The 19942-nt window shown below is 44.9% G+C and overlaps 1 protein-coding gene across 1 annotated transcript in view; it reads left to right on the top strand.

The window, feature by feature from the left end:
• LOC147623071 (uncharacterized) overlaps nucleotides 1-13567 on the top strand; it is a 72406-nt gene extending 58839 nt beyond the window's left edge. The window contains exons 5-7 of the mRNA XM_086821727.1: nucleotides 12547-12596; nucleotides 12760-12889; nucleotides 13084-13567. Of these exons, the coding sequence (XP_086677853.1) occupies nucleotides 12547-12596; nucleotides 12760-12889; nucleotides 13084-13173 (270 nt within the window). The 3' untranslated portion in view covers nucleotides 13174-13567. The remainder of the gene's footprint in view (nucleotides 1-12546; nucleotides 12597-12759; nucleotides 12890-13083) is intronic.
• Nucleotides 13568-19942: the final 6375 nt, after the last annotated feature.

The following is a 19942-nucleotide window of genomic DNA, read 5'->3' as shown; positions in this document are numbered from 1 at the left end:
AGTAGGCAAACAATGATCTTCAAAAATGGGACGTGAATTTTGGATCTCTATCTAATGTGATAGTCCGTGGCAAACCATTTAAGTGTCTAGTGATCTATCTTAATTGTGAAGTCCCTCCTGTACAGGGAATACTTTCAATGTTTAAGAGCGGTTATCACCCCCAAAAGCTCTTTGTCATACACTGAATAATTCTTTTTGGCGTTATTCAACTTGCAGGCTTGCAGCTATAATAAGCCACTGGCCTACCATCTTGCTGTAAAACAGCTCCAATGGCAAGGTTACTGACATCGATAATCACCTCAAAAGGATCATCCCCTGACGCCATCTTCAAAACTGGTGACTCGGAGGCAACTTTCTTCATTGCCTGGAATGCCTCTATGGCCTTGCCCATGACGGACACTTTCTGACGACGAGTCTTCACGTCCTTGAGCAAGTCGGTGAGAGGTGTTGCAAGGTCAAAAAACTTGTCCATGTGTGTGCTATAGGCCTGACAAAGACCCACAAATGAGCGGATTTCTTGGGTTGTAGTGGGAACATCTCAATTGAGAATGGCCTGTGCCTTTTCAGGGTTGAGGCTAATATCTAGTGAATTGATGATGTATCTGTTAGGAGTCATCTTCTGTCTGTACCATATCACTCAGTGAGGGCCTTTGTTGTGGGTTGCCCGTCTGGGAGTTTTGTCCATTTTTCCCCATTTTTTCCATGTTCTTCCCTGCTTTTTGGTCGTAGGGTTGTCTGGTTCTGGCCGACTTGTCTCTGTGCTGGCTAACTCTAGTTTTTGTCTTGGCCGACTGATATAGTGTTGTCCGACTGGGTTTTTCTCAGTCGGCATATCTGAGGGTTGTTGGCCTAGTTGCTACTGGCCGACTGCATGCCCTAGATAGTATATATGCTGGCTGCCTCCCCACACCAGGTTTTTGTACTGGATCTTGTGTATATAACAAGTTTTTACAGCTTCTCTCTCTCTACACTTCTGCGTTTTCTTTCTCACAGCAGTTATCTCATTTTCCGCTGTGCATTTCGACATGGTATTAGAGCCCCAGGTGGCTTGAAGCTTGGAGACAGTGAGAGCTTGAGGGTTTGCTGATTTTTGGTGCTGATCGGAGAATTCTTGGGCCGTTCGAGACTTGGAGAACGGGTAGAAGGCGGCCATCATTGTTGGACAACCATCTTACATAGTGTTTGCATCCTCTTCTTCATTTTTTTTCCCACCCACCCTCCCTTCACAAGACCTTGTGAACCCTTTTGCTCGAGATGGTTGAGAAGCATGTGAAGATCCCCACTCTTCCCACAGTCCCGGTGGATCGACACTTGGATAGGACCAACTATGGCATCTGGAAGGTAATGATGGAGTCTATCTTGGAGTCTTATGACTTGGCTGATTTCATTGTGGTTGGTGTTCCATGGCCAGAGTTGGAGGACGGGGAGCTTTTACCCTCTACTAGAAAAGAACGAGACAATTAATGGGATCGTGTCAGTGCCTCTTTAGCGTTCTTTCATCTTCCTTAATTGCACACCCCAGGTGATTAATCATATTAAACACATGATGCTATCCCGAGGGATTTGGCAACACTTGGCTTCTTTGTATAACAGGGTATCACTCATGAAGCGGATTTCCTTGGAAGTGCAGATGCGAGTGATGAATCCTGCAAAGTCTTCGACGATGCGGGAGCACATCAACAAACTCCAGGTTCTTCAATAGGAGGTTCTTCAAGCTGGGAAGGAGATATCTTCAGAGGATATGGCCATCACTGGCCTAACAGTATTTAGCTTTCTATTCCTCTTTGATCACCAGTGGGAGGCTCAACACCATCACATGGGAGGAGCTTGTGCCTATGGTTTTGGACTAGGAAGAGCGTTTTACGAACCCTCCACAGGGCGGAGGTTCTGAGGCCTTGATTGGCCAGCGGTCGAAAGGCCACAACAACACAACAATAAGGGCAAAGGGATGTCTTCATCCGAGAAGTTTTCTGAGAAGAAGTCCAACTCAGAGCGTGATGCTTTGAAGGCCGAGCGGACCTATAACCATTGTGGCCAGAAGGGTCACTATTGGAGGAAGTGTCCTCGGTGGAGTACTGAGAAGAGTGCTGATTCTTCAGCTCTGCAGCGCTGCAAAGACTTCAGCTTTTGTGCACTTGGAGATTATGGACCTAGATGCTTCATCTTCTTCAAGAAGGGAGGCAGTTGGTCTCACTGCCAGGGATACTTGGGAGTGGATTCTCGATAGTGGTGCTTCCAAGCACATGACTCCTTCCCGAGAGTTATTACAGGATCTTTGACGACAAACAAGTCGCATCTTCATTGGTGACAATTTCACTATCCCAATTCACAGTGAGGGCATGATGGAGATTATTCCTGATGGCAAAGGGGAGAAACATTCCTCCCGGGTTCTTTATGTCCCAGCTCTTGGTTTTCATCTTTTGTCAGTGCATGAGGTTTGCAAGGCTAGCATCCGGGTGGAGTTTGATGAGCATTTTGTTACTCTCCGGGACAAAGCAACAGGCTAGGTTGTTTGGGAAGGCGGAGTGGAAAATGGGATTTACAAACTCTTAGCACTCTCTTCTCTGACAGGTACTCAGCTCGGTGATTTGTGGCGTTTCCGTTTTGGCCACTTGAATGTGGATGCGCTGCAGTGGACTTTCCGGGACCAGATGGTGGATGGCTTGCCAGATGTTGGCAACAGGCAGGGACACTGTAGTTCTTGCATTCGTGGTAAATTCGTGGTAAGCAGCACATGGAATCTTTTCCGAAGTAGGCTACTAGGCGGGCTTCAAAACCTTTGGAGTTGGTACACACTGACTTGTGTGGACCTATGTAGACCCCATCCTTGGGAGGTTCTTTGTATTTTATGGTGCTTGTGGATGATAGTAGCAAGTTTACATGGGTTTATTTTCTTTCCTAGAAGGACCAAGCCTTTGCTCGGTTTAAGGAGTGGCATGTTATGGTGGAGGAGTCTGGATTGTTGGGGAAGAATCTTCGGGCTGACAAAGGAGGGGAGTTCTCTTCTAATGCTTTTGTGCGGTTTTGTGTAGAACATCACATCAAGTGAGCTGGACAATACAGGTTCGCCTTCAGAGAATGGAGTGGTTGAGCGAAAGAATCGGAATGTGGTGGAGATGGCAAGGACAATGCTGGAGCATCGTGATCTTTCTTGTCCACTTTGGGAGAGGCTATGGCTCCGGCTGACCATATCCTCAACCGATCTCCGACGACTTCAGTACCAAAAATGCTTATTTTGGCAGGAAACCAGATGTCTCCTATTTCCGTGTATGCCTATGTTCACATTCCAAAGAAGCAGAGGGGGAAGCTTGACTCGAAGTCCCAGAATTGTATTTGTGGGATATAACTCTCTTTCCAAAGGCTACATGTTATATGACCCAGAGCAGAACGAGGTTGTTGTCAGCAAGGATGTTGTCTTTGATGAGCATGTTCCAACTTCCACTGTTCATGAGCCACCACTTCTTGGAGAACCAAATGAATCTGAGGATGACTCCTAGGTTATTGTTCCAGCTAGACAGCCTTAGTTAGTTGTAGAGGTTGAGCCCGAGACTGGAGATGAGGCCTAGCAATAGCAGGAGGCTCCGCGTTCTGTTTGAGTACCAAAGTGGTTGTTAGACACCATTCGGGAGTCAGGTGTTAGGAGTATCCCTCCGAGTGGACCACAGAGCATGGACCTCGAAGATCGCACAGAGTTCGTGATAAAAGTCAATCAGAGGAGCTGTTTTACAGGTGAACTATGCTTTGATGTCTCGTATCATTCGGGACAAAGAGCCCACTTCCATTAAGGAAGCTCTTTCCCAGGAGACTTGGAGGAAAGCCATGCAAGTGGAACTGGAAGCCACTGAGAAGAATAACACTTGGGAGTTGGTTACGAGGCCGTCAAAACGGTCTGTCATTGGTGTCAAGTGGGTCTATAAGACCAAGTATACGTCTGATGGGTTGGTGGACAAGCACAAGGCCAGATTTGTTGCTAATGGCTATGCTCAGCGGCATGGCATCGACTATGAGGATACCTTTGCATCGACAGCAAGGATGACCACGATTCGGACAATTCTTGTCCTTGCCTCTTCTCAACGGTGGCCGGTGTATCAGATGGATGTAAAATTTGCGTTCCTTAATGGTGACTTGCTGGAGGAGGTGTATGTTGAGCAACCTCCAAGCTTTGAGGTTCCGAGATCAAAGGGGATGGTTTACAGGTTACGGAAGGCCTTGTAAGTTGTATGGTCTTAAGCAGGCTCCAAGGGCTTGGAATCAGAAGATTGATTCCTTCTCTCTACGGACAGGTTTTCAGAGATCAGTTGCAGACATAGTAGCAACAGAACGGGAACGGGAAAAAGGGGGAATGGGAACGAGGGGGAACGGAAACAGGGAAGGACCTAGATAATTCCTAGAAATGACAATAAATCTTAACATACAATGCTCATTTATATAACCAAATTAGTGCACCACACAATTTGCATGGCTAGATACTAACACTGAACAGATCTCACAAGTCAAAATAAATTAGCCCACATGTGACATCATACATGACATAAGTGACAAAAAGCACAAAATGTGGCCCACGGCCTAGATAAAAGAAACAACCCAAGTCCAGAGTCCAAGCCTCAAGGTGACATGCAAATAGTAAGGAGATATCATGCATGGCTACTGCCAGTGATGGTACTCTTTCGAGAACGCAATATGGTCACGTTGATTATCCTTTATGTGGATGATCTCATTCTCACTGGCGGTCATGTGGAGCACATAGTTGTGACGAAGGCTGCCTTGTCAAAGGAGTTTGAGATGACCGACTTAGGCTTACTCCATTTCTTTTTGGGATTGGAGATTTGGCAGACCCAGAGGGGGTTCCTTGTTTCTCAGCAGCAGTATGTTCATGAGTTGTCGCAGACCTTTGGGATGGAGAACTGCAAGCCTATTTCTTCACCGATGGATCCGAACACCAAACTTACAGTTAATGATCCTTGCGAGCAGGTTGATGCCTCCTTGTATCGGAAGCTTGTTGGTTCATTGATTTGGTTGCTGAACACTAGATTAGACTTGAGCTTTCCAGTGGGGCTATTGAGCTTGTTCATGAAGAGACACCTTTGAAGACTCATTGGGACACGGGATTGTGGATCTTGCGGTATCTGCAGGGTACGAAGGATCTTGGACTCTTCTATGACACTAGAGAGGGAGCGATGGAACAAGTCAAACTCCAAGGTTGGAGTGACTCAGATTGGGAAGGAGATCTAGACACGAGGAGATCTACATCAGGTACGGATTTTACCCTTGGCTCAGGAGCTATTTCTTGGAGCAGCAAGAGGCAGCCAACTATTGCTTTGTCTTCTACAGAGGCAAAGTACGAGGCTGCTTGTGGTGCTGCTTGCGAGGATGTGTGGCTACGGAGGTTACTTGCCGAGATTGGGTTTCCACAGGAGGAACGGTCATCCAGAGTCACATTGTTTGTGAGAAGATTTTGGCTGATGACATCTTGCTAGAGTTTTGTTTGACGGAGGACAATGTGGCAGACCTCTTCACGAAGTCTCTACCTCAGGTGATGCTCCGGAAGCACTCCAGCTCATTGGGGTTGGTTCCAAATCTAGGAGCTAAGAGGGGGTGTTAGCACTCATCTCCTGTCTGTACCATATCACTCAGTGAGGGCCTCTATTGTGGGTGTGCCCGCCCAAGAGTTCTCTCCATTTTTTCCCTTTTTTTCCATGTTCTTCCCTGTTTTTTTGTCGTGGGGCTGTCTGGTTCTGGCCGATTGTCTCTGTGCTAGCCGACTCTAGTTTTTGTCTTGGTTGACTGATATACTGCTGGCTGACTGGGGGGTTTTTCTCAATCGTGGGCATATCTGAGGGCTGTCGGCCCAGTTGCTATATTGGCTGACTGCATGCCCTAGATAGTATATATGCTGGTTGCCCCCCCACACCAAGTTTTTCTATAGGATCTTGTGTATATAGTAGAGTTTATATAGCTTCTCTCTCTCTCTCTCTCTCTCTCTCTCTCTCTCTCTCTCTCTCTCTACACACTTTTGCATTTTCTTTCTCACAGCAGTTCTCTCATTTTCCGTTGTGCATTCCGACAATATCCTAGGTAATGGATTTCCAGTACTCCAAACTCACTCTTCTTGGCATTAATAAACAACTTATTGTCCTGCAAGAGTTGCAAAACCTATGCCACATCTCGCTCATGCTGCTCTGCAGTCCCTGAGAAGATAAGAATGTCATCTAAGAAGATGAAGATGCATTCGCCGATGAGATTTCAAATAACCCTAGACATCATTTTGTTGAACGTCGCTGGTGCGTTGATGAGTCCAAAGGGCATCACCACAAATTCGTAGTGGCCATGCGCGGTCCTAAAGGCGGTTTTTGGAATGTCGGCCTCGAAGATCCGAACCTGATGGTAGCCACTCTTAAGATCTATCTTAGAGAAAAATTTTGCACCATTGAGTCGTTCTAGGATGTACTCTATTCTGGGCATGGGGAATCTATTCTTAACTACTAGCTTATTGAGCGCCCTGTAATCCACACAAGCGCGTGCAGACTTATCCTTCTTTTGGACAAGCAGAATGGGAGTGGCAAAAGGGGAGGATGACAGTCGGATAAATCCAAACCTGAGTAGCCAGGCTAATTGTTGCTCTAGTTCGCTCTCCAATGCCTTGGAAAGGCAGTAGGGAAACTTGCTAGGAGGCTCTGAACCAGGAACCAACTCTATGCAATGGTCCTCAAGTCTTCTGGGTGGGAGATTGGGTGGGAGATCATCACGTAGCATGATGTGAGACAAAAGACCAACCATTGGTGCTCTAGTGCGGGTGCTATTTGAACTGCATTAGATTGAGAGCGGACATAAAGTAACGCACACTATACTTATTTTCTAATGGCTCGTTGGGCTTGAATGTGCGAAATGAGTGGAATTCCAAGAATGCTCCGATCCCCGTGAATCATTATGGGCTCAGGAAAACCTTCAATGATAGTGGAAGTGTTTTGCCTTCAATCAAGAATGGGTGCATACTGTCTAAACCACTGGGTCCCGAGGATCATGTCACACCCTAAAAGAGGGGAGACAGTGAAATCCCGCTAGAATGTTGCCCGCTGAACCTGAAACTCAAACTGCTGAGCTTTATGAGAAATGTGTGTATGTAGACCAGGGGTAAAACCGTACACATCTAGATGATAAGAAAGCAAGGTACATTGCATCTTATTTCCGAACTGCGGAGAGATGGCATCCTCAGAATTGCCCATGTTAAAGAAGACAATGAATTGTTGTCCCCTTGCAATGCCATAGGCACGGATGAGAGCCTTTGTCTGTCCCTCAGCCTCACCCTCCTGCTTATCATCAAATACCACTGGTGGCATTGAATTCAAAGCGGGCAAAAGCTAAATGGCATTAGAGGCTGATGGTGGAGGTGTGGATGGGGCTGCTTTGATTGCTACTGTGGAAGTGAATGCCTTAGTAGACTTTTCAGCGTACAAATTAGTGCAATCTTGCTTCCCGTGTCCCACAATGTGACAGAAGAAACACCGGTTCTCCGTCCTATGCCGTCTTTGTTCATCCGGTTGGAGATAACCTCCAGTGATGTCCTTAGTGGGAGTCTTCTTGGGCGTAGAAGCCTTCTTATTGCCCCGATTGACCTTGAGAATTTTTCGTTTGGTCCTTTTGTTCTTTGATGTTTTGAGACCCCTTACCTTGAGTAGATGATTGTTGTTGGGGCTTAGGGGTAGGCTGTACCTGCTTGGGCTTACCTCCGTTCAACATCAGTTCCTGATTTTGACCGAGGGTCAATGCCTATGCATAAGTCTGATGGTGAAAATTCCTCATCGGGTACGTAATGTTAGTGTGTAAACCTTGAATGAACTACTTGAGCTTATCTACTTCCGATATGCCCAACTGTTGGGCCATTGTAATGACCTTGTTGGAATAGGTCAAAACAGGGGAACCACCTTGAGTGAGTTTATAAAACTCGTCCTCAAGATTGGTCATGTATTGTGGTGGAAGAAAACGGGCTTTGAGGTCAGCCACAAAGGCAATCCAATTAAATTGGAATTGGCCTGTGATGGGGTTGGTGTGAAGTTGTGACCAATGCTGCCACCAAGTAACAGCTTTCCCCAGTGAGTTGGGGTGTTGCGACATGTACTTTGTCTTGTGGATCTGTAATTTTAGCTAAAGAAAAATGTGCTTCAAATTGATGAATAAATTGAGTAACAACAGCATGATCACACTTACCATCATACTTACTAAAATTTGGAGAGGCTCATATGACGGTGGTGGTAGGGGCGGTGGAGGACGAGGAATTCGGAGCCGGCTGTGGGAGGGATTCCAGAATCTGTGCCATTGTCTGTTGATGTTGGATTTGCATGGCCCGAAGGAAGGAATGGTTCTCATGGTGGAAGCTCATGAAGTCGATTATTGGGGGGGGTAAGCGGGGTGGACCCGTCCAACCCTTAGTCGATGGTGATGGGGTCCTTCACTCTGAGGACAGCAAGATTGCGGAGATATGGTTCACGGTTCTAACTTCAGTTTTGATTGGTAGAATCGGAGAGGGTCTGGAAGCGCGAAACTTCTTTCTTAAGGTGCAAGCTGGCTTTCGCCCTAGGGAGGAATGTATAGCCCAGGTGGTCTGCCTAAAGGAGATCATTTTGAGGCGTAAGGTGGTCGGTAAACCCACCTATGCGGCTTATATAGATTTTGAAAAGGCTTATGATACGGTTCCCCATGAAGCCCTCTTCCTGAAAATGGATGCGGCTGGAGTGGGGGGACGGGGCCCACGATATGTGCAAGCTCAATCCGATAGAGAGCTTAATCGCGACGGGGATGCGGTGGATAGTGGGCAAGTCTGCCACATCAACTTCTGTTGCCGCGTCGGCCCTGCATAGAGAGCTCAAGCTTCCCCCTGTCTTTGCCTATTGTGCAGGGCAGAGAGTCAGGGGCTTCACCAAGTACTCGGGACTGCAAACTTGGATCGTAGACTTGGTGAACCATATCCCGGATTGGAGTCAGTTCAAAAAGTGGACGTGGTGCAAGCGAACTCTTTTCTGGGGAAAGAGGTATATTAACAGCGCGCCAGTCCAAACCGCGAGGGAGGAGAGTTGGAAGTTGTGGGAAAACTCACATGGTTGTGCCTCCCTAAGGTCCTATAAGGAGAAATCTTTTGATCTCTCCCGTAAGTACTTATTTAAATCTGTGTTGGGTGAGGACCCCGGGGGGGGGGGCGGGTGAAAAACTTCTGCTTCTCGCTCGCGTAGACGGGCTACGTCTTAAGGATAAGGTGATGCGATCCACACCTAGGACGTGCCCGGTGTGTAAAGGGGATGAGAACGAAAGTTCTCTTACCCACCTCCTCATTCAGTGCTCCGGACTGGATGGCCCCAGGGAGGCAATACAGCCCGCCATCATGCATGCCAGGGGGCTAGACTGGAACCTGTCGGATTGCGAAATCGGAACCATCCTCCTTGGAGGGGAGGCTCGCGGGAGGAGACTACCTGGCTGGGTGGTCCCTTGCCCGAAACAGAGGATCGCCTATGCGCAATGCGTTGCAGCTTTCCTTCGCGTGGCCGTACCTAAGTACTACAATGAGCTGTCCCGTGAGTTGTCTGAGCCCGAGCCGTTGTAGTCACGGTGCTGGGTATGGCCTCGTTTTCGATATCTGGTGGAATTCGGGCTACCGTCGGGTATTGCTTTGTTTGGGACACCTCCCTCGAGCCGACGCCCTCCATATGGGTATGGCATTCCTTTTCGGAAACCCGCTGGGTGATCTTCTTGACAGAAGAGTTTAAGGGGCTTTTTTAGCAGGTGAGATCCTTGATCAAGGCCTGCACTATCTCTTTCTTGAGATGCCGACCCACACCTCCTTTCCAAGGGGGTAGTCCAAGGAAGTGCTCATGGCCTTCTTAAAGGACTCATGGCGACATGGTGGTAACGGGTTTTTTCCCCGAGCAAATGGTGGTAGAGGGTGATTCCTTTGCAACCTCCCAGCTCAAAAACAAAAACAAAACAATTTGCATAGCCTTCGAGTCAAGTCTTTGTTGAAACTCTTGGTCGGCGATTTCTTGACGGCATTGGTCTTCCTCATATTTGCGTGTAGCTTCCTGATCTTGTTGTTCCTCCGCACGTCTCTATTCTTTTTGTTCTTCCGCTTTTCTTTTTGCTTCTTCACATCTATCTTCATCTTTTCTTCTTTGTTCCTCCATAGTAACGAGGATATGTGCCAGATCTGAGATGCCTTCTTTGGGCTTCTCTTTGTCTACGGCAAGCTGCATCTTCAGAGAATTTATTTGCTTCATCATTATTCTCAAGAGCTCTTTTGTGCTTGGCGGAAGCGTACTTTCTATTGGTGTGTCGTGTTGGAAGCTTTGTGCCTCCATTACTTCTTGTTGGCTTTCTTCTTGATATGATTTCTCTCCCGACATGGTGGAGGCTTGGGTGTTTTTTTCCGACCGTAGTATTACTATCCACAGGATGCTCTCATTTCTTTAGGTAGTCGAGTTGGGTCACCAACCTGATGCTATGATACCAATGTTACATGCACTAAGGTTGATCATGGTAATGCACAATAGGGCCTTCTTTATACCTTTATGTGGTGAGAATCTTTAGCGTCCAATTCAGAGAATAGAGAGAAGAGAATGCGAGAGTGAAGTAGATGACACCTTGTTGGGTCCCAAATACCCACTGAAGGGCCCACCCACCTGCAAGCAGGAGTATTTGCTTATATTATTCTTTGGAGAATGTTATACAATGCTTGCAAGCAATATGAATGCTCAACGCAAGGATGAGGAAGACCGTACGTCGGCTGACTCTTCGGGCCACTGATTCAAGTTGAGATAGGTGTAGGACTGCACATATGCTGGCTGAATGCTGAAGAGGTTAGGACTCTGAACTGTTGTACACTTTGCTGAATTACTGAATGATTTATGGGAACTGCTGCACATGCTTTTGTATGTCCTCTAGGAGCAGGTCGTTGTCGGCCAGTTTTCCATTGGACAAATAATGCTGAAAAATAACATTTAATGCTATTAATCAGCATTAAATGCTGAGCGCTGATATGTTTTCTAGCCATTTTACTGGCTGCTGCTGATCCCTTAAGCTGGCCAACTGCTGCACATACACAGTTAGGCTGTCGGCCTACTGCAAATGCTGGCCGACTAGAGCATACTGGCCCCAGCTGCCTATCGGCTGGCCTGGTCTACTGTCCAGGGCTGTGATTAGCCCTTGGATAGAGCCAAGGGCTGGTCCATAGGCAATGTCATGCTTTAAACTTAATGCTATTGATGCATACCTACTTCCAAGGTTGACTCTACATGCACTATCCGATGACTCTACATACCTACTTCTAGGGCTGACTCTACATGCACTATCTGATGAATTCTCCAAGTGAGTTAATAGGATTGACTCTTGACTGACCTCTAAGGGTCGGAGACTGACCTACGTAGCTCGTGCCTGACTATCCCTGGACTGAGGGCTCACAATGGGGTCATGGCGTACGACAAATATTCCTACAGAAGGTACTACTTCTGAACAAAGTGTTGCAGTGATGATCATGCGAGTGTGTCACTGTGTACCCTAGTGCTGTGCACGTAACAGTGTTGTATGAACGGCGCCTAAAAGGATTATTGTGCTAGTAGTGTGTGTACACACTCTTATGACTGGATAAGATAAGTGTGGCATGTGGCATACGCTTATTAGTGTGTGTTATTTGTATGGGTAAAAAGATAAGGTTGCAAGCCTACAAAAGCATTGTACTTGGTGAGTGAACTTCACTTCTAACACATCAATCTAATCACATGATTGAGTCGTGGAATCTCCCCTTTGAGCTTTGTCACATCTCTCTCTCTCTCTCTCTCTCTCTCTCTCTCTCTCTCTCTCTCTACACACACACACACAACATGGACATCTTCCATCCACCATAGATAATCCTTTTTGATCTTGCACCCTAAACCAACAATTGGTATCAGAGCCTGGTACGACCCTGTCCATGTAGCAGCTGTGGGTTGCGTCGCCTTGCAGCTCACCTGGGTACGCTGCCCGTCACCGTCGCCTAGTCTGCTTACAAGTATGTAGCTTGTAAGTTCGCATGCATATCAATATGTATGGTTGTAATGGGTTATTCAGTTATGCCTTTCTTGTGGATGCAACATACTGTTTTAAATATGGATGTGTGCACATGTGTATGGATATGCATATGTTTTACAAAGACATTATTGTTTACATTGTATTAGTTTAGCAGCACGTATTCAAAGTAGCATATTTCCTTCAGATATTGGGTGCCACTCTAATTTTGGCTGCTTTGGCTCAGCACGTGTATGTTGCTTGCAGCTTTACATAATTTGTAGTGTTTATTTAAACAAATCAAAGCAGGAATTTTGTGAAGCGCATTGTATGTAGCTTAGAGTGTTTGCATTGTGTTCTTGTCCCAAAGTTGATGCCATGAAACATAGTCACAGCCATAGAACAATTTTTGTATCAACTTGTGAAGCCCATTTGCTGGTGTGGTTCTCTATTTTAATTGCATGCATCGTTGTAGCAACTTTTTTGTCTTGCACTCTGATGTGGAATGCCCATTTTTGACAGGTTAGTTGCTTTGGTGGAGAAGAGGAGAGTGATACTGGAGATCTTTGGATGTAAGGAAGACTTACTCAGGCCCTTGTCTTTGATCGTGCTCATACAAACATAATGTGTTCCAGATGCATACCATCTTTGAGCTCCAAGGCACTCACTTCAATTCGGTGAAATTGGTTTGTTTTGGTACTCAATTTGATTGCATTCATGTTGGGCCTGCCTCAGGTTGGAAATCGAAGGAAAGGACACAGTATGGACAAGGGACCAAAAGGTCAGAATCCAACATGTTGAAACAGGAGCTTATCTTCACAGTCATGACAAGAGATATTCTCGGATAGCAGCTGGTCAACAGGAGGTATAGAAGATGTTTAATGTTTAAGAGCATGATGTATTGAAATAATAAAAATGTTGATCATGCTAAGATTTTTGTTTATTTATTTATTTTTGGGGGTGCTAGCCTGTTGAATAGCATGTTTTATCAATGGCCCTTGCAGTGCGGTTTAATTTCCTATGTATTTGATAACGCGTCATTTTTTTGGCTTTATGCAGGTATGTGGCGTTGGTAAAAAAACGGCTGATAATATATGGGTTGCAACAGAGGGAGTGTACCTCCCTGCTAATCAAAAAGCTACATCCTAAACTGGGCATTGTTAACCATGTGGAGCGCACACCACAAAAAGGAAATTTCTTTCTATTTGTATGGAGAGAGAGAGAGAGAGAGAGAGAGAGAGAGAGGCAAGGACAATCAGCATGAAACTCATCAGCAAGGGGCACGTTGGTAACGGTGGAAAGAGATATTTCTTTATTTACGGTGTAGAGACATTTCCTGGCTGCAGGAGAAAGCAAAAGGCCTAGATCCGTGCAAGTTGAATACAAAACCTATTTTAAGCATGTCAGCTTTCACCCAAACTCTTAGGCCGTCTAAGATTTAAAACAAAGGAAATTAGGTTTTCCACATAATTTGCCATGGTAATTTCAAACGATGCATCTTGTAATATGTTTCACGTTGTTAAAAGTATGTGCCACTTGCAGACGTCCTTTCTTTCTATGTCATGTTTACGGTCATATTTCATGGGTTGTGTTATGCTATTCTCTCTCTCTCTCTCTCTCTCTCTCTCTCTCTCTCTCTCATGTTCCATGTTCCTGGTATTCTATGATGAGATTCCATGGACAGTTTTGTGTCACCCCAGTGAGATAGCTTTGTTTTGTTTCTATTTTATTTTTCGTTCCATTATGAGATATGCCATGGACATTATTGTATCACTAGTGAGATAGCTTTGTTTTGTTTCTATTTTATTTTTCGTTCCATGATGAGATATGCCATGGACATTATTGTATCACTCTGGTCTCATAGGCCCATTAGATGCTTAATATATCTTTCTTTCTTTCTCCAACACAAGAAAATCACACCGCAATAATATGGGCTCAAAGAAAAAATGCGGAAATAGGCTATTCCCTTTATTGGCATATCGTGTGCCTTATCATAAATGGATACCATGCTATAGCATGCCCTTGGATTCATCTCGGTGTACATACATACATACATACATACGTATGTATGTATGTACATACATACATACATACATACATACATACATACATACATATATATATATATATATATATATGTATGTATGTATGTATGTATGTATGTATGTATGTACACCGAGATGTACATATATATATATATATATATATATATATATGTTGCATATCATCATATGATGTGTCATACATAGTTATGTGTTTGTCGTGCTAGTTTAGGGCTTTTCTAGATCGTCTACTAGATTGTCTCAAAAACATTAATTTTTGAAAGGCAGGAAAGTCCCAGGTTCCTGGTGGTAAGATGGAACTCATCTAAAAAGAGGTCTCATGCAGCGTGACCTGCAAAAATAGCTTCCAGCTTGGTCTAGAACCCAATCGGGTTGTCATTTGAGCTTACGATAGCGATAAGAACATCACCATTCTTGCCTTAAATGAAATGGAGAAGTTTCTTCTTTCTACATGAAATCTTGTAGAGAGTTGGAGACTCCATCCCATACTGTGCAAAAGCACCTGACATGAATGGAGCTGCACCAAGCAATGAACGGATGGGTGTCATGTGCTGCACATGTGAGAGAGAGCTGTTGTTGTAACTTGCAAACAAAAGGCGCAGTGCAATGTTGATGCTGAGAGCTGCAGGTGCAACTGTGCTTTGTGCAAAGGAGAGGTAACTTTGGTCCGTCTGGTGTGCTCTCTGATCTTGGCCTGAAGTGAATCCCGCTTCAGTTGGTGCTTTCGGTTCTCCCTATAGGTTTTCTAGAGCTTTTCAGGTTTGTGGATAGAGAGCTTGCGTTTCAAAAAGGAGAAGAGAACCAAGTTGACTGTGAGAGGCTTCGCAATATTATCTTGAAGCCTAAGGGAAACCCTAATTCAAAATTGCCTGCAGTATGTCTTGAATAAAACTTCTTTCACCTCCTGCCTTTGTCTACGTCAACCAATGGAAAAGTTTCCACTTCGTTGAAGTTGGCCTCTTTATCAAAATCTGCCTCTTAAGATCCAAAGCTTTTCTTCGGAAAAAAGGATTGTTGTCCTGACTGGTGGGGGTGGAGGATGATGATAGTCAAGACCGCACTCATTGTTGGAAGGATTTTCGAGTCTCATCACTCCAGCTCTCACGTTAGAGATTGGATCTTGGTGGCACTTCCCACAGAGCTTGGCTCACATTTTACCGATGCCCGCTTGCTTGGACTCAAGTTGTTGGCTTCCATGGGGTCAGCCTTTGGACAAGTCTCGCCCTTCCAGAGACGCTTTCCATAGCTGCAACAATTTTGTCCGACCTTCCTCAGGTTCCCCAGGCTCCCATAATCTATTGGAAGTTTTTGGATTCCATAGGGTCAGCGTTTGGATAGGTTTTGGAAGTCCTTGCCCTTCCAGTGACACCTTTCACGATTGCACAAATTGTCATGCCCAGTGTAGACGGGGTACCTTAGTGTAGACGGGGTACCTTGAGTCATGATACTCGTCAGTGACCTCTGTTTTACAGATGGTCATGTGATGCTACCTAGACCAGGATGGCTCTTTATTTAGACATCGGATGGAGATTGCCGACGGTATCTCATTGTTGCAGAAACTTTGAGCGTTTTCCTTCGCTCCACTGCTGGAGTATCTAGAATGACATTGCCAATGTGCACAGAGGAGCTTTTGGACCCTGAGTTGGCTAACGATACAACGATGTTTCTGAAGGCATCTTACTCATGTCCACAGGCGCTCAACTCATCCCTCTAGGGGGGCAAGAAATTTGGCGGCACAAGGTGGCAGAGGGCTGAGCTTAGCCCCTTCAAGACTTAAATCGAATCCCTCGAATTTCGACCGCCTCTACGGTTGTAGTAGCAGATTGAACCCAGAGATTTTCAACCCCGCGGCCATTTTCACACTGGTTTTTTGGGAGCTTCTGCACCTTGACATTGATCCCCTACATGTTGCTTCAATGGCGGCACCTCAACTTGGTCCATCAAATTTGGACCCTCAACAATACTTACAAATTGAAAATTGGTCTCCTACGGCTTCGATTCCAACTATCTCTATCTCTACAGTTGCTTTTTGCTTTTCAGTACATTTGCAGCTTTGTAATGGGCTACTTCGCAACCATACAAGTTGCATTGAGTTGACATTGTCTATGCTTGAACACTTCTAATGTGTGGGTTAGAGAATCTGTTTGTAGGGAAACCATGGCCAGCAATGATGCATTTGTGGCAATGATGTCATTTGTTTTTCTCCACTAGGGGAAATCGGGGCCAGAAACTCTTCCCTTAAAGGTGGAAGCTGGCCACTCAACTCAAGGGAAGAGGGCAAACTGATTCTTGCTCCGTAGAGCCAATAAAGTGTTGCGCATTTTTTTCATAGAGCTAGCGCAGTCCCCTCAATCACGTGTGCGAACAACTCCTCATCTAGTGAAATGAGTTGGAAGGGTTGTGCTAGTGAAATGAGTTGGAAGGGTTGTGCTCATTGCTGCAAATAGTGGGGCAGTCACTCTCTCATATATTTATTTGTACTTCGCATCAAAAATAACTTAATGTCAGTTTTTGCCATAACTAGAGCAGGTCTAGAGGTTAGATTTGTGGATGACACTTTTATAGTTCGTGATCGGAGTGATGGAGACATCATTTTTGCCTCCAGTACACTATGCCATGGTCTTAGAGATTGGCACATGATGCATGTTCAGCTTTTGCCACACGTGCTATGAGTGACGACTGACGTGAAGCTACGGCATGCCCGCTTTGGTCACTTGAATTTTGGTAGTTTGTCGCTTATTAAAAGGCAAGAGATGGTGTTAAAATTGCCATAGCTTGAGGTCCCTATGAAACATGTATGTGAGGGATGCATTTTGGGCAGAATGCAATGGGCATCATTCTCGAAAGATGGCTTAGTAAGGGTTGTCCACAATTTATAGCTTATACATACTGATGCATTGTTAGCTCACAAGAATCTATTGTTAGGGTTTGTGGGACAATGGAAGCTCTCTCACACAGATCGAGGGTGCTCTGAAGATTGTGAAATATACGCTCTACAGTCTGCCAATGCTTCATTTGTGGATTGTGCATAAACTTACTGGCCTGGGAAACACCAAATTGAATATATGGCCTCGTGTTGCACAAATATATGGAACAACCAAGTGCTTGGTTATACATACTCATGTCATAAGGCTCTACATGCTCAATTTAAGCAGTGGTTCTACTGGGGTAAAAATAGGCTTACAAGAGCTTCTGTATGTACTTGGATCGAAGCATCATAATGCCCGCATCTATATGTACAAATTCTATGCCCAAGTAATAGTGTAGGAGACCAAGATTTGACATAAATCAGCCTATTTGAATGTTGAAATTTTAGGTTCACTGTTCTCAGTTAACAACGCATCATCATCCACATAAAGTATGAGCACCAACAAAATCCCATGATCCTCTTTCACATAGAGGGTGCTCTTAGTTGGACTGTTCTTGAAACCTCAACTGGTCAATTAAGAGTGTATATTCTCTTACCAAGCTTTGGGAGCTGATTTGATACCATAAAGAGCCTTGCATACTTTGTCTTTTCGACCAGGTATGACAAAACTAATGGGCTTATTTACACAAACTTCTTCATGCAAATTCCCATTGAGAAAAGCTATTTTAATGTTCAACTGATGCACTTTCCATCCATGATGGGCAACCAATGTCACATGCACCCTACATTGGAGTGCTATGTGACACACTAGCTCTATATCACTGCAACATTTATACAGTAAGAATACCTTTTTAGGAATATTTTGTCGTATGCCTGACCCCAATCTAGGACATGTCAGGCACGAGCTACGTAGGTCAGTCTCCAAAGCTATAGAGACTCTACATGTGTTAGTCCTCTTACCTACTTGGAGAATTCATAAGATAGGTTCATGTAGAGGTCAAACTTAGCACTAGGCATTGCATTAGTAGGCATTTTAGGACATATGCACATGGGCCAGCCTATGTGCCAGCCCATAAGGCACCCCATCATGGCGGCTACCTTGCACATTAAGCAGGATAGGCATCATGGAGAGCAAAGGCAGTCGGTGGTGGATGCCTCCATTCATTAGTCGGTCATCATAACATGCTTACAAGCATGATTAGGCCAGCATAAAAGATTTGCTTAGTAAGTAGGGTATGCTACAGTCCGCCAACATTAGGACAGCATGAGAAATATGCGCAACATTTAATGTTGAAAACTAGCAGTTTCTTGTCCCATAAAACAGGTAGATAGTATATGAACCAGCCGACTAGCATCATAGAGCCTCCAGCCTTGTGCAATTAGCACTTTATTGTGCTACAGCCCCAAGGCCTCCGCAAAGAGCTTCTTTAGCATTCAACCAGCATATGTGCATCCCCCAGTTCTTGGTTTGCATAGTGGTCATGGAAGAGTTATTCAAAGGATCTTGGACAACATATGGTTCAACTTGCATTTGGTCTACTTCATCCTTGCGCTGGCAGTCCTCAATCATCTTTCATACTCATTGTACATAGTTCTCCAAAGAAATATAAGGAAATACTCTTACTTGGAGGGGGGTCCCTTCAATGGGTAATTGGGACACAATAGTGTGTCGACTCTATCTTCTCTCTCCCTCTTCTCTTCTCTCTCAAAGTAAAGTGAGATTGCATAAACTCATGGGTATAAAGAAGGCTTTGTTGCGGGGTATGACAATCAACCTATTGCATGCTACATTGGTATCCGAGCTGTAGGCTATGACCTAACTTGGCTACCCAAAAGTCAGAGCATTCCATGGATGGTAAAATTGCAGTCACGAAAAACCACCCAGGCCTCCACAATGTCAGAAGAGACGTCATTAGAAAGCTAAAAAGAAGATATGGAAGGAGAGATCTACAAAGAAGACACTACCACTACAGAAATGCTTCTGCAAAAGCAATGAAGATGTCATCAAATTAGTCTTGGAACAAAACATATTGCTAAGGCGACAGATAGAGGCTAAAGAAGAAGCAGCAGCCAAAGAAGAAAAAGCTAAGGAGAAGGCTGGAAAGCCCAAGGAAGTAGCCAAAAAGCTAAAAGAGCTCTCAAAATTAGAAATATTGGTTCTCATCATGGAGCAACAAAGGCAAAAAGAAGACCATAAAAACGCGGAAGGACGATGGACCAAAGAAGCTCGACATGAGGATGAATGAAGGTCTGAGGATGCCAAACACAGGGTTCAAGAAGACCAAAGACAAGCAAACCAAGCAACCTGAGAGAGGCTTGAATGTGAAGCTATGCAACTCCAAAACCAGCAGTTGATAGCTGCTATGCAGGCAAACATGTTGTCTCTTCTCCCTACCCTGGCACACCAAGGAACAAGTTCCTCCACCACCCCAACCACCACCATCATATGAGCTCAACCAAATTTTAGTAAGTATGATGATAAGTGTGATCGTGCTGTAGTTATGCAATTCATTCATCAATTTGTACCACATTTTCTGCTAGCTAAGGTTTCAGATCTTCAAGACCGAGTCCACCTGGCGGCACCTACTTCTTTGGCAAAGCGATTACTTGGTGATAGCATTGGTTAAGTCTACATATAGACCCGATCACACAGGGGCTCCTTAATATGTATGGGACACCTTCGTGTCCAATCTTAAAAAATGATTTCTACTTCCCTAATACATGACCAACCTTGAGGATGAGTTTTATAGACTCTCCCAAAATGGGTCTTGAGAGGACAAATTGAAATAGTTCATTAGAGGTTTGGATGCTAACAGTAGGTTTAACTTCCGTAATTTTGAGCCACAATCATATGACATGGATCTCAGTCTTGCTTAGAATTAGGAAATGATGTTGAACGGAGGTAAGCCCAAGTAGATCCAGGCTAGCTCCAAACCCCAACAGTAGTTGCCCACCACCCAACAGTCATCATCTCAACAGGGGAAGG

Source organism: Cibotium barometz, chromosome 27 (assembly GCF_041138505.1).
Source record: "Cibotium barometz isolate CiBa-2024 chromosome 27, ASM4113850v1, whole genome shotgun sequence".
NCBI classification, from domain to species: domain Eukaryota; kingdom Viridiplantae; phylum Streptophyta; class Polypodiopsida; order Cyatheales; family Cibotiaceae; genus Cibotium; species Cibotium barometz.
The sequence above is the reverse complement of the archived record's forward strand: the minus strand, read 5'-3'. Positions and strand labels throughout refer to the sequence as shown.